The sequence below is a fragment of the Chanodichthys erythropterus genome, chromosome 18 (genome assembly GCF_024489055.1).
Source record: "Chanodichthys erythropterus isolate Z2021 chromosome 18, ASM2448905v1, whole genome shotgun sequence".
NCBI classification, from domain to species: domain Eukaryota; kingdom Metazoa; phylum Chordata; class Actinopteri; order Cypriniformes; family Xenocyprididae; genus Chanodichthys; species Chanodichthys erythropterus.
Genome location: NC_090238.1, coordinates 34591470 through 34605165, shown reverse-complemented (window position 1 = coordinate 34605165; position 13696 = coordinate 34591470). Strand labels below are relative to the sequence as shown.

At 38.3% G+C, this 13696-nt stretch overlaps 1 protein-coding gene across 3 annotated transcripts in view; it reads left to right on the top strand.

Moving 5' to 3' along the window:
• The first annotated feature begins 202 nt into the window (after positions 1 to 202).
• Positions 203 to 13696, top strand: part of dnmt3ab (DNA (cytosine-5-)-methyltransferase 3 alpha b) — a 67397-nt gene continuing 53903 nt past the window's right edge. For all 3 annotated transcript variants that reach the window (XM_067366496.1, XM_067366495.1, XM_067366494.1), the window contains exons 1-3: positions 203 to 283; positions 2045 to 2136; positions 6828 to 6932. In XM_067366496.1, coding sequence (XP_067222597.1) covers positions 2059 to 2136; positions 6828 to 6932 — 183 coding nt within the window. In that variant the 5' untranslated portion in view covers positions 203 to 283; positions 2045 to 2058. The remainder of the gene's footprint in view (positions 284 to 2044; positions 2137 to 6827; positions 6933 to 13696) is intronic.

The window sequence follows — 13696 nt, the reverse complement described above, 5'->3', positions numbered from 1 at the left end:
CATTAAAAACACACATCGTTCACAATAAGATCTATAACATACATTTAGAAAATAGATAGGCTGAATTTTTCCATTGACTCTCTGTACCCGTAAGCCAACTGTCTCTAGGACCCGCGCGGAGCTGCTGTCGGAGCGCTGGCCTCTGCAGTCAGTGTGAGCCGAGCATCTGGAGGAGAGCTGGCCGGCTGGGGAGGTGGTGGAGGACGGGGAGAGCGAAGCAGAAGGAGGATCCGGGAGTCAGCGAAAACAAAAAAGGGGTCAGGCCTGGAACTTGGCGAAGCGGGTAATTAACACTGCGATCCGCTTGTCTAAAACCTAAAGCCGCCATCGAAATAAGTCTCCGCCGTGGGTTTGGCCGTTTTTGGGGGTTCGATACGGACGGGGGGGCGGCTCGATGTCTCCAGTGGTTTTTCCTGGTCCTACAGATGTGCGATTAATACACCGCGATTTGCGCTTGAACTTGATGAGCGTTCATTTGTAACGCCTCGTCAATCCGCTCGATTTGAAACAATGGCTGTGTCTCAAAACCTAACGAGCTGCCTACCTAGACAGCATTTTGGGCATCATTCCGTTCCGTACGAGCAAATGATGCCCAAAAATGAGTAAAAGACAGGCTTAAGATGCCCAAAAGTGCTGTCTAGGTAGGCAGCTCACCTAGGTTTTGATTTGTAAGCCGCCGTGGCCTGTTGGAAATGACTGTCATTTATAAGGGCCTAATAATACAAATAGGCGGATGATTAAAATAAATGCTTTTTATGCATTTATAGATTATGACAGACACGTGATCAATTAGCACCTAGTGAATGGGTACCTGTGACACATCTAATCTTGAATATTCATGACTTTCGCCATTGCACATGGAGACGCAAAAATGCCAGTTATTGTTACTGTAAAAACTACTGTATGGTTACCAGTGAGATTTTTTTGTAAGAGTTAAAGGAGTAGTTCATCTAAAAATTTAAATACTGTCATTTGCTCACCCTCATGTTATGCTTTGAATGGTGATCAGTGGCCCTTTTGCTTTATATTTCAAGTCTTCTGAAGCTATATCGATTTGCATAAAGAACAAACTTTCAAATCTCATTTGTATATGTATATTTAAATTTCGGCATCGTGACTGATTACAAGACATGAAATCCAGTGACATTTGTCCTCATTGATGTCAAACCTGCTTCTTACTGCTTCATACTGTATATACGTTAATGAGATTTGAAAGTTTCACAAAGAAAGTTATCAAATGACTACTGAAGACTTGGTATATAGCGCTCAAGTCATTTGAAATACTCATTTTTGGAGCTTCACAGCCCTGTTTAATTTCATTGTCTGGAAAAGAGCAGCACGGACATTCTGATAAACCTCTTCTTTTGTTTTCCTCCGGAAGAAAGGATGTTATACATGTTTGGAACGACAGTACAGTAAGTAAAGTATTCAGAAGAATTTTTGGTGAACTATTCCTTTAACGATAGATTCGCCTAATTTATTGACCTCTAAATCTAATTTCATGGGACTTTGGTGTCCTACTTGCACAGAAAGCATGTTGAAGCACAGTGAAGAATATAATGTACATATGCCTTTAAAACTGCTCTGAGGAAGAAAATAGGAAATACCATAAAGCGAAGAGTTCATATTTCACCCCTTGAGAAGGGTTTTCATGTAGCAGTAGGAGAATGCATACATTTTGCATGCATTCAGTCAACTCAACAATACGTCATTTTCTGGTGTATTAGTCTGAAAAATTAAGTTTGATTAAGGTTGTTTATGACTGTGCATCTTATTAATAATGTCTTATTCCCAATTATTTGCATACACGTCAATGTTTTAAGCACTTATCAGATGTTTGGCAATCTGCATTTAAAAGCACCTCATCTCACTTATTTGAGAACATCTCATAATGATTGTATTATTCTGAATGGTATGTTTGAGTGCTGTTTCTTCTGATTATGGTGTTCCTTTTCACAGGGGATCCTAAAGAAGGAGGGTCATTTTTTATTTTTTTTTTTATTTTTGTTTTGACCTTTTTCGACTTTTGCATTGTATTCAACAGTCACTCATTTGGAGATGCCGTCCAACACTGTTACCACCGCCAACGTATTCAAGAGCTCCGACTTCAACTGTGACACGAACGGAAATCAAATGGTAAGAGGTTAATGAGTCCTTGGACATTTTTATGATCGGCCTGCTGTGGTCTGACTCAACTAAGGCTAGTTACCACATCTGTCACTTGAAGTGTCAAGGTTTTTTAAAACCCTTATGTTGTAAATTAAGAGAAAATGACAATGAAACCAAAACCTTCTTAATTAGAAACTGTTTGTATATTTATGCATCAATGCTGATGAACAGGGTCGTTGGAATGATTTGAAAAGTGGTGGTCACGTTATAACTCTTCATGCAGCATGGAATCCTTATGTCGCCTAATTAATATTCATGATCTTTTTAAATATTAATTAGGTGGCATAAAATTGAATTACCGTAATTACGAGATTCTGACTTGTAAAATGCGTTCATGTCCTCGTAAAACTCGATCTGAGAGCTTCCGACTAATGCAAATCAAATAATCTAGCATAAAAGTTTGTAAATATATACAATCACAAAATACTGTATGTGTGTGCAGTGTTAGGTAAGTTACTAATACTAATTACATCTTCAACTTTCTAATTAGATTACTGTACTAATTACTCTGTCTAAAAATGATTGGATTACTTATTACTAATTACTTTGTAAATCCTGTATCAGCTCCAACCAGTTGAACAATACAAGGACAGACACGAAACTGCACTTTTAATTATTTCAAATAAACAATATACAATTGCATAAATTATTCTTGAGCTGACCAAAGTGTGTAAAAGGAGATGGTTAATTTAATTAATTTTGATGTTAAATCCACTATTGTTTTATATAGAATTGTTCTATAGTCTATACATTATTTAATGCAATTACATCAAAAGTAACTGTAATTAAATTACCGGTACTAAAAAAAATAAGAGTAATCCCTCACTTTAAGGGAAAATTAATTAAATTACAGTAATTAGATTACTATATATTATACTATGCTACTATTAAAAATATTAAATAATATACTATACAAGCTATATATATATATATGTTATATATAATCACGATTAATCGATTTGATTAGATGCGATTAATTGCGATTAATCGATTTGATAGCACTACTTCCGACTTGTACCACCTGACCGCTGCAATGTCATTTGCAAACAGTCAAAATAGTGGGCGCTTCATCAGTAAAATGTAGTTAAGCAGTCGTTTCATTATATTTCTGTTTAATAATTCAAATACTATTTAATTAGTCATATATTATGAACTCTTATTAATGTCTTAATGCAAGAATAATCTAAAATAAACAAATACATACAATACGATTTAATGCAGCTTGCACAGAGTTGAATAACTTATCTGATGTCACGCTAAATAAACAACATGATTATTATTAATTCATTTGCATAATGACTTTTACTTGTTTTTTTGTCTAGTGTTGCTATAGAAATGCATAATTTCGAGGATGTGAACAGCTCTGAGTAGCGTGAACACAGTATAACATTCGGTCGGTAGTTGAAATGGATTAGTTGAACTTCTTACCGATTGTGCGTTCATTTGTTTGTTTAAATCGATGAAGGTTTGGCAGCTGCTACAGCTTAGTCTTAAAGCTGCTGTTTTTATGCGTCCAACTATAATTTGTTTCCTTCTTACTGTGGCCAACCAAAGCAAATCTCTTAAAATATAATTACTATTGTCCAAATAGAGGAACAAGGTGAAGTTGCAAATTTTTTGAAAGTTGAGGTGATGTCCCCATGTATAGTAATATCTACTCCTCTGTTAATGAAGTCACTGGTGAAACCCCCATTGAGAAATTACAAAATGTGGAGCATGCCACCTTATACAAGATGGATTACTTGTAAAAACCAGAGTTTTGTGGCCAGTTGTCTTCCATTGTATGAAAAAATAAAACTACTGAGACATTTCTGAAAATACCTTCTATTATGTTCCACAGAATAATATTTGGTTGTGAACTATAGCTTTAACTCTCTCCTCAAATCCATCAATATCATACACAATATTTCATTCAGTGTATCGGTATAATTTGACATGATTCATTTCCACCGTGGGGCTATCAGGTGTCAGTGTAGAGGCTTCGGTGAACATAATTAGTAACCATGAGTGAACTGTTATGAGCGATAGTGTCTCCTCTGTTTCGTACGAGTGTTTAGTGACGTGGGTGTTGGCTTGTGTAGGAGAGGCTGCCGTAAGCCTGACTTACAGGGGAATTCATTCTTCCCCACCCCTGCACCCATGGACCCTCGCTACGCTCGTAGTCCTGTTGCTTGGCAACAGTTCTTGCCTTAAATAACCGGCTGCCGACAGAAATAGAGCAAAGATGTAGACGGTGTTACTGAGTTCACACAAGGCAATGTCGATTTCTGTGCACACCCTTTGTTTTTGTTTGTTTAAACCTTTTGTTCGTTTATTTGTATATTGTAATGAGAACATTATGTGAGGCTAGTGGGATTTCTTAGTCATAAAATATGCGGGAAGACATTCACAGGAAAAGCAGAATGCTAAAAGAGCACTACTCTCCAAAACTATGATTTTAAAGAATAGACATTTTTTTAAATTAATAACATAAAAATGCTGTCAAATTGATTAATCGTGATCAATCGCATCAATCCTAAAAGTGTGTGTATATATATATATATATGTATGTATTAGTACTGTCAAATCGATTAATTGTTATTAATCACATCTAACGTAAGTTTATATATATACAGACATATATTTACAAACTTTTATGTTAGATGCGATTAATTGCAATTAATCAATTTGACAGCAATTATATATTAGTGCTGTCAATCGATTAAAAAATTTACCAATTCATCACACATCTTTCTGTAATTAATCGCGATGAATCACATCTAACATAAGTGTATATATATATATATATATATATATTTATATATATATATATATATATATATATATACACACACACATTTACAAACTTTTATGTTAGATGTGATTAATCACAATTAATCGATTTGACACCGCGCACACACATAGATATTACAGCTGTCAATGTTTGACACATTTATTGCACATTTTTCTGTAATTAATCGCGATTAATCACATCTAGCATAAAAGTTTACTTATATGTACACATATTTACAAACTTTTATGTTAGATGCGATTAATCGCGATTAATCAATTTCACAGCGCACACATATATATTAGAGCTGTCAATCGATTAAAACATTAATTTATCACACATTTTTCTGTAATTAATCACGATTAATCACATATAACATAAAGGTTTATATACACACACACACACACACACACACACGCGATTAATCGCGATTAATCAATTTGACAGTGCACACACACACACACACATATATATATATATATATATATATATATATATATATATATATATATATATATATATATATTAGAGCTGTCAATCAATGAAAAAAATTATCGCACATTTTTTGTAATTAATTGCATCTAACATAACAGTTCATATATACACACATATATACAAACTTTTATGTTAGATGCGATTAATTACGATTATTCAATTTGACTGCACACACACACATATATATTAGAGCTGTCAGTTGATAAAAAAATTCATTGCACATTTTTCTGTAATTAATCGCGATTAATCACACTTAACTTTTAGTTTTTAATATATTTTTATATTGTAATTTTACATATATTTATATATATATGTACATTATTGTACATTTATTGGCATCTTTGTCTAATGCTTATCTTGAATCTTGAGATACTATTCGTACTCTGCTTATTTAGCTTGAAATCAACTTCATTATGCACTAATAAGAAATTCCAGTGGTGAGTCCTGCCATCTTTCGGCCACGCTGGACTTCTCAGTAGTCATGGCAGACAGGGGCAGCATCCTCATTAGCATTCTGATTTAGAGCCGGTGGTTTCATTCAGTCCAGCCCTGAAGCTGCAGCTACATTAGGATCATCTTTTCTCTCCCGTCCACCCTAGGGTGCTTGGCTGGATTGAAGAGTGGCTATTGTTGAGGTGGGAAGACACGGTTGTGTTAAACAAAGAGAAAGTGAATGAGGGGAGAGAATGAACCACTGAATGTCTTTGTAACTGTGTCAAGAGAGAGCCCAGAGAGTTCGCAATCTCTCCACGGCTGTATCACCCCTCACTTTATCTCGGCTAAAAAGAAGATGCCATTCAAAAGCTGGCTTTTCTCATTATCTAAATAACCTTGTTGTAAAAATGAAAGGTGTAGTATGACATTTAACAATCTCATTCATTCAACTGTCTAAATACATTAAAAATAAATCACTAAATATATTGCTAAAATCAGTTGTTTTAAAGTGAATTTATGCTTTACAACATTATAATTTATAGTATATAAAATGGATATTCATTTTGAGATAGATTACATTTAACAGTGTTACCAAATTATTAGTGTTTTTAAAGATTACATTTAAGCGAGTGTTAGATGAATGCGAAATTATGAGAAATTAGAAAGAACAAATATACTATACTATACGTTCAAACGTTTTGGGTCAGTAAGTAATTTTTTTGTATTCTAAGAAGTTTTGGAATGAAACAAAGACTAAAATTTTGTTTAGTATCCATTGATCGGTGGCCAACAATTTAAAAATGGACAAATATTAGCCACTTAATCATTCTGAACAATATATTGGTCTATGAAGAGTCTCAACTCCCACCTAACTTAATGCCAGGAGAGTTTGATTTTGAGCCGGTAAAGGGTCTGGTTGAGCAGTAATGGTTAATGATGTGCATTTCTATCTGTTTAGAATGAGAGCTCTAGAATGGACAACATGATTATTGATGAGATGCCTTCGCTCTGCACTCCTGTCCGCAAGGTTGGACGGCCTGGCCGCAAGCGCAAGCACCTCCCCGTGAGTATCCTAGAGACTGAGCTCTCAACACTCAACCAAACCACAAAACACCCAACTTCCCCTGGGATTCAGTTTATTTTCATTTATCCACCAGGCGCTAGTCTTGGCAGTGGTTGGGAACGGGTAAACAGGCAAACATGTGGTTGCTGCTATTGACACGGGGGCACCAGACAAATTGTTTGAAATTGATCATACTTGCAATTTGCACCTGACAGACAACCAAACAGATGAAGAATCCTATAGACTTGGATTGAAGAGGAGACCCGAGCCAAATATAGGGATTAAAATATCGCTCTTCACTTGGGCATTACAACCACATAGCAATGCACTAAAAAACATTTTAGCCATAATTTTGCGATCATAAATTATTTATTTTGTCAGAGGGCAAAAGTTTTTGATCGCCTTAGTTTGACATGTTCACCGACCGCAAATGAATGGAGTTTGCGATAACTCTTAGTAGGGTTGGGCAATATCATGGTATAAATCGTGACCACGGTATAAAGTGTCTATCGCACAGTACTACTTAAAGTTATATACACGTAAGAGTGATAAAGAAACATGCATGAATGAGAAAATAAAGAGTGGAACGTGTTTGATGTTGTGAAACTCTGTACATTTCTTAAAATGTCTCCATTTCCGTCTCCTTGAACTTAAGAACGCGAGTACAGAATGATGCTCCCGCTGCTTTTTGTACAGTGTGCGACCAGCTTTGTCAGTGCTGAATTGTGGCTAGATGTCTCGGCTACAATTTATCATACAGTCTGACATGAAAAGCTGTACATGTCACAAAAAAAAAGAAAGTCATTGTGGACCTAAATGTTTGTGCTCTTGCTTGTTTTGCACCTTCCTGAAAAACCACTCAGGACCGTCGTTAGGGAAGGAACCATTTGGGAAATGTTGTCCCAGTTCCTGGTACCTAACTAAGGTCCTCTACAGTCTAGTCTACTCATTGGGTCTTAGGAAGTCATAAAATCCCGGACCTCGTGAAAGTTGTGGATTGAATGCTGGGAGTAAGTTTTTTTTTTTTTTTTATGTCCAGTCCCTAGGTAAACCCCCCCCCCAGCTTCTCCGGAGCCAGTATTCCTGTTTTTGAAAATAATCCGCACTCCTGCATAATTAATCCAGTGAGGGCATGTTAGGGCATGTGGATGTTCAGTTGCCCCACATCCTCTCCTGCCTTTTCCCCTGAGGACTTTCTGATTGTATTATCCTCCTATCCCATTCCTTCAACAGGTAATTGCGGTCCTGCAAGGAGAGCGATGTCTTACTCTGTGAAATGTAAGCCATGTGAAGACAGATAGAATAATGTTTGAGTCATCTCTCATAGAGGGGCTCACTGCTGATGTGTGGAACTTTGTTAGCACTTTGTTTGACTGCCTCAATGAAATGTCTAGGAGTTGTGAAGGTGCCTGAGAAAGACGAGGCTCTAAGTGACGTATTAAGAGTGATGACCAGTACTTGGACAACTGACTATACACTTTTTTTTTTTCATCTTGAACATTGTTTTCCACAGTGCAATTTTTAGACATGGAAGTCTAACCCCCCCATGCCACCCCATCCATATTTCCAAACTTCTGTGCAGCAGATATACATGGGGGGGGGGGAGGATTTGTTTCTAGGTCACATAAGGAAGGTGCTAATATCAAAGCATACCACATTGTTTTGATCACTGGACTGCAGCCAGCGCCATTGTTTCACAGTTTTCCGGGCATTTCTGTATTCAATTGGACTTAAGGGCCAGATTTTTATATTTTCTAAAGACAATGTCCTTTCCTATGCAAAACGTGCCACCGCAATGCTTGGTGAGGTGGGTGGTTGCCACTGTAACGGAGGCTAACTCACCTGATCCCTTAACCTGGCAGCGAGCAGGCCCTGAAGGGTTACATTGGTGCCGTGACCTGGGAATGAGGTTTAGGGGGGTGAGTGTAACAGAGACCACCTAGTAAGAGCTGTGCAGGTAAACCTTACTCCCCTAATTCTTTGACCCGGCCTCCTGGGTTCGAGGCCTGCACAGAGCAGGGCGAGTAGGACCTGTGGGGTTATTGGTGCCGTGACTGGATGGGAATGAGGTTTAGGGGGTGACTGTAACAGAGACCAGCTATTGAGAGCTGTGCAGGTAAATCTCACTCAACTGACCCCCTAACCTGGCAACCTGGGTTCGCGGCCTACACAGAGCAGGGTGAGTAGGACCTGAGGGGTTACATTGGTGCCGTGACGGAAGTGATGTTTAGGGGAGTGAATGTAATGGAGGCCAGCTAGTGAGAGCTGTGCAGGTAAACCTCACTCACCTGATCCCCTGACCTGGCGACCCGGGTTCAAGGTCCGCACAGAGCGGGGTAAGTAGGACCTGAGGTGTTACACTGGTGTTGTGACCCGGATGGGGATGAGGTTTGGGGGGTGAATGTAACAGAGACCAGCTAGTGAGAGCTATGCAGGTAAATCTCACTCACCTGATCCCCTGACCTGGCCACCTGGGTTCGAGGTTCGCACAGAGCGGGGTAAGTAGGACCTGAGGTGTTACACGGGTGTCGTGACCCGGATGGAGATGAGGTTTGGGGGGTGAATGTAACAGAGACCAGCTAGTGAGAGCTATGCAGGTAAATCTCACTCACCTGATCCCCTGACCTGGCCACCTGGGTTCGAGGTTCGCACAGAGCGGGGTAAGTAGGACCTGAGGTGTTACACTGGTGTCGTGACCCGGATGGGATGAGGTTTGGAGGGTGAATGTAACAGAGACCAGCTAGTGAGAGCTATGCAGGTAAATCTCACTCACCTGATCCCCTGACCTGGCCACCTGGGTTTGAGGTCCGCACAGAGCAGGGTAAGAAGGACCTGAGGGGTTACACTGGTGCCGTGACCCGGATGGGGATGAGGTTTGGGGGGTGAATGTAACAGAGACCAGCTAGTGAGAGCTGTGCAGGTAAATCTCACTGACATGATCACCTGACCCCGGCAACCTGGGTTTGAGGTCCGCACAGAGCGGGATAAGTAGGTCCTGAGGTGTTACACGTGACTGGGATGGGAATGAGGTTTAGGGGGGTGAGTGTAACGGAGGCCAGCTAGTGAGAGCTGTGCAGGTAAACCTCACTCCCCTGATCCCCTGACCCGGCCACCTGGGTTCGAGGCCCTCACAGAGCAGGGTAAGTAGGACCTGAGGGGTTACACTGGTGCCGTGACCTGGATGGGGATGATGTTTAGGGGTGAGTGTAACAGAGACCAGCTAGTGAGAGCTGTGCAAGTAAATCTCACTCACCTGATCCCTTGACCCGGCAACCTGGGTTCGAGGCTCGCACAGAGTGGGATGAGTAGGACCTGAGGGGTTACATTGGTGCCGTGACCCAGATGGGAGTGATATTTAGGGTGGTGAGTTTAATGGATGCCAGCTAGTGAGAGCTGTGCAAGTAAATATCACTCACCTGGCATCAAGAGGTGCACTAGCGACTGACGCTAGAGACTGTGGTCTTTAGCATCCTTGTTACATGCTCCAACACCAGCGACCCGAGTTCAAGGCCCACACAGAGTGAGGCGAGTAGGACCTGAGAGGTTACACCAGGACGTTGCTATGTGGTTGCTAGTGGTTTTTAGGGTGTTGCTTTGGTCTTCTTAAAGGGACAGTTCATCCAAAAATGAAAGTTCATCATTTTCTCAACCTCATGTCGTTCCAGTCTTGCACGACTGACTTTCTTCTGTGGAACATAAAAGAAGATTTGTGTGTCCATATGTGGTTCGTTAGACATCACCTCTGTAGAAAGAACAAAGTTGCAGTGCCCACAAAAAAAAAGACCCTTATGAATCAGTTTTTAATGAGTCAGTAAAAAAGATTCACAAAACAGCAATTTTGACTGATTTGAATGAAATGAACCTGAAACCAAACTGTGACGTATACTTCAGGTTTTTGAGACTGACCTACATCGGTCTGTACTGACTGGTGGTTCATATTACAATGTGTAATTAAAGATACATATTCACAACATATTTTTGCTGTGTTCAGTTAATAATAGTATTCTAAAAACGTAAATATATTACAAAATATATATTGTTGACTTGTATGTAAGTGAACAATTGTTTTTACATTTTTAAACCAAAATCAGCATAATTTTAATATGGATTTTTTCCCATTCAGTAATGATCTCTAGAGTGCAATCATCAAATTGGTACAAATTTACAATAGATAACATTTCATGAGAAGAATTTACATCTGGTTCCTGGTTCCTGAAATATCATCATGGAATATGATTCTTCTGAGACAGATATTTTCGATGAATCAGTTTATCTTCACAAATCATACAGATTTGTTTCCCACTGACTTTTTTTGTCTGGAGCCTTGCTTTCGATCCCAAGAGCCTCTCAATGATATTTTGGTCTCTAGAATGATTCGGGTCCCTTATTAAAGGTCTATGGAATTTCCCCCCATTTCCGTCAGGCAAGAATCATAAATTAGTCCATAGATCACTTAAAAAACAATATCATGCCTCTCCTCAACAAGCTGCAAGATTTAAGGTATCTTTCATGTCGGTTGTATTTAATTCTCATTTAAATATAACTGTAGCTATGAGCAATAGTAAAAGTGATGCTAACAGACTTTTATGAATAAGCCATAATTTCTGTTTCATTAACACATAGAATGTACAGAAAGTCCTTTTTTCTTTTTAAAGAGATTTCGGGGGTCTTAAAAACTTTTTCTCACAGCGCCAACCAACTCCCCTCAGACGGATAACATTCCTCCAATACCTCCTCCCCTCTGTTATGTCGAATGAAAAATGAGGCAAACTGAAAGAATATACAGTAAGAAAGTAGAAAATCAGAATCCACTGTAAACCCTGCTGTTAGAGAAGTTTTTCAAAGCCACCCAGAGTCTTGCTACGACAAGTTAGAACATCAAAGGTATGTTGTTCACTGTTTTTAAATCTTCTGTCATCTGTCACATGACACAAGACAGTGACACAATCGCTCCTGATTGAGAACGTACACAAGATCCAACGATCCAGCAGCTGTTTAGGGAGATTGTGTCTTTCCTTTCACTAGGTTAGAGTAACGGTTGTGTTGTGTCAGATCACTGTTCGTTTTCTCTTTCATGAGAATGGCTTTGACATCCGAGGCAGTGAGGCGAAGCGGCAGCTGCTCCTCTAAAGAGAAATGCCACTGTCAGATTGGCGGTTCAGCTCTCCACGGGCTCCCAGTCTGTTAGTCTCTGTATCGCCAGCCTCTCGTGTCAGTCTGGCTTCCTGCGCACATGCTAAGCAGGTGGTTGGATCCGATGAGTGATGGTAGTCGAGGTTGTAGATTAATGGCTTGCTGTACAGTATATATAGACATACAGCACAAGGCCTTTGTGTATTTAAGGTGACTTGACAGCATTTTCATCTATCCATACACTAGTGTTCTAAAGCTTGGGGTCAGTAAGATTTGTTTTAAAAGAAATCATTACTTTTATTCAGCAAGGACACATTAAATTGATTAAAAGAGACAGTAAATACATTTATAATGTTGTAACAGATTTCTATTTAGAATAAATGCTGTTCTTTTGATCTTTCTATTTGTTGAAGAATCTTAACCCTTTAACTGCCCCACCAAGAAAAAAGCATTTGATTTGCATTTTTTTATCTCATTATATCACTAGTTACCACACTCACTGTATTTTTTTTCAATACATCCCATAATTTTTAAAATATCGGCCTCTATCAAATGGTTGAGATGGCACTTAAAGGTAAAATAAAAAAATTCATACACATACTATGAAATTCAGAAAATATGAACTATAATACTAATTTATTTAAAACATATTCAAAATAAAATAGTTTTATATATTGAATCTTGTTTATTTATTGAAATATTCTATAAAATATTTCAGATTTTCATTTTAAGACAGAAAATTAAAATTTTATGACAATCCTCATTTTGGCTGCGTGAGATTCTCCAGCTTTGTTGTTGTTGACCTGTTAAAGCTCCGCCCTCTTCTGAAAAGGGGGCCAGGAGCAGCAGCTCATTTGCATTTAAAGGGATGCACACAAAAACGGCGTGTTTTTGCTCACACCCAAAATAAATGATCTGTGGGGTATTTTGAGCTGAAACTTCACAGACACATTCTGGGGATACCAGAGACTTATATTACATCTTGTAAAAGGGGCATAATAGGTCCCCTTTAAAAAAAATTTGTCATGGTTTCCACAAAAATACTAAAAAGCTAAACATTTATACTAATCATAAATGTTTCTTGAGCAGCAAATCATCATATTAGAATGATTTCTGATGGATCATGTGACACTGAAGACTGGAGTAATGATGCTGAAAAATTCAGCTTTGCATCACAGGAATAAATTACATTTGAAAATATATAAAAATAGAAAAAAGTTATTTTAATTGTAAAAAAAAAAAAAAAATCCAGAATATTGCTGTTTTACTGTATTTTTGATCAAATAAATGTAGCCTTGGTTAGCATAAAGAGACTTCTTTCAAAAACATAAAAAAATCTTGCTGACCCCAAACTTTTGAACAGTAGTGTTGATGAGAAATGTGTCTGGGAAGTGCACAAAATGATAAGGTCACAAAGGTCACAGCAATAGAAGTAAGCAGAAAAATATGTGTATTGTGAAGTTTTTCCATATAACAGACACAAATCTTTCTGTCAAATACATAGACATTTTTACAAATGTACTCACACATTTCCATGCAACTGAGGGAATAAAGTTTAGTTTCAAAATGGCACTATGAAGATGGTTCATATAATTGGTGTGCTTTATTCCAAGTCTTCTGAAGTGATACGA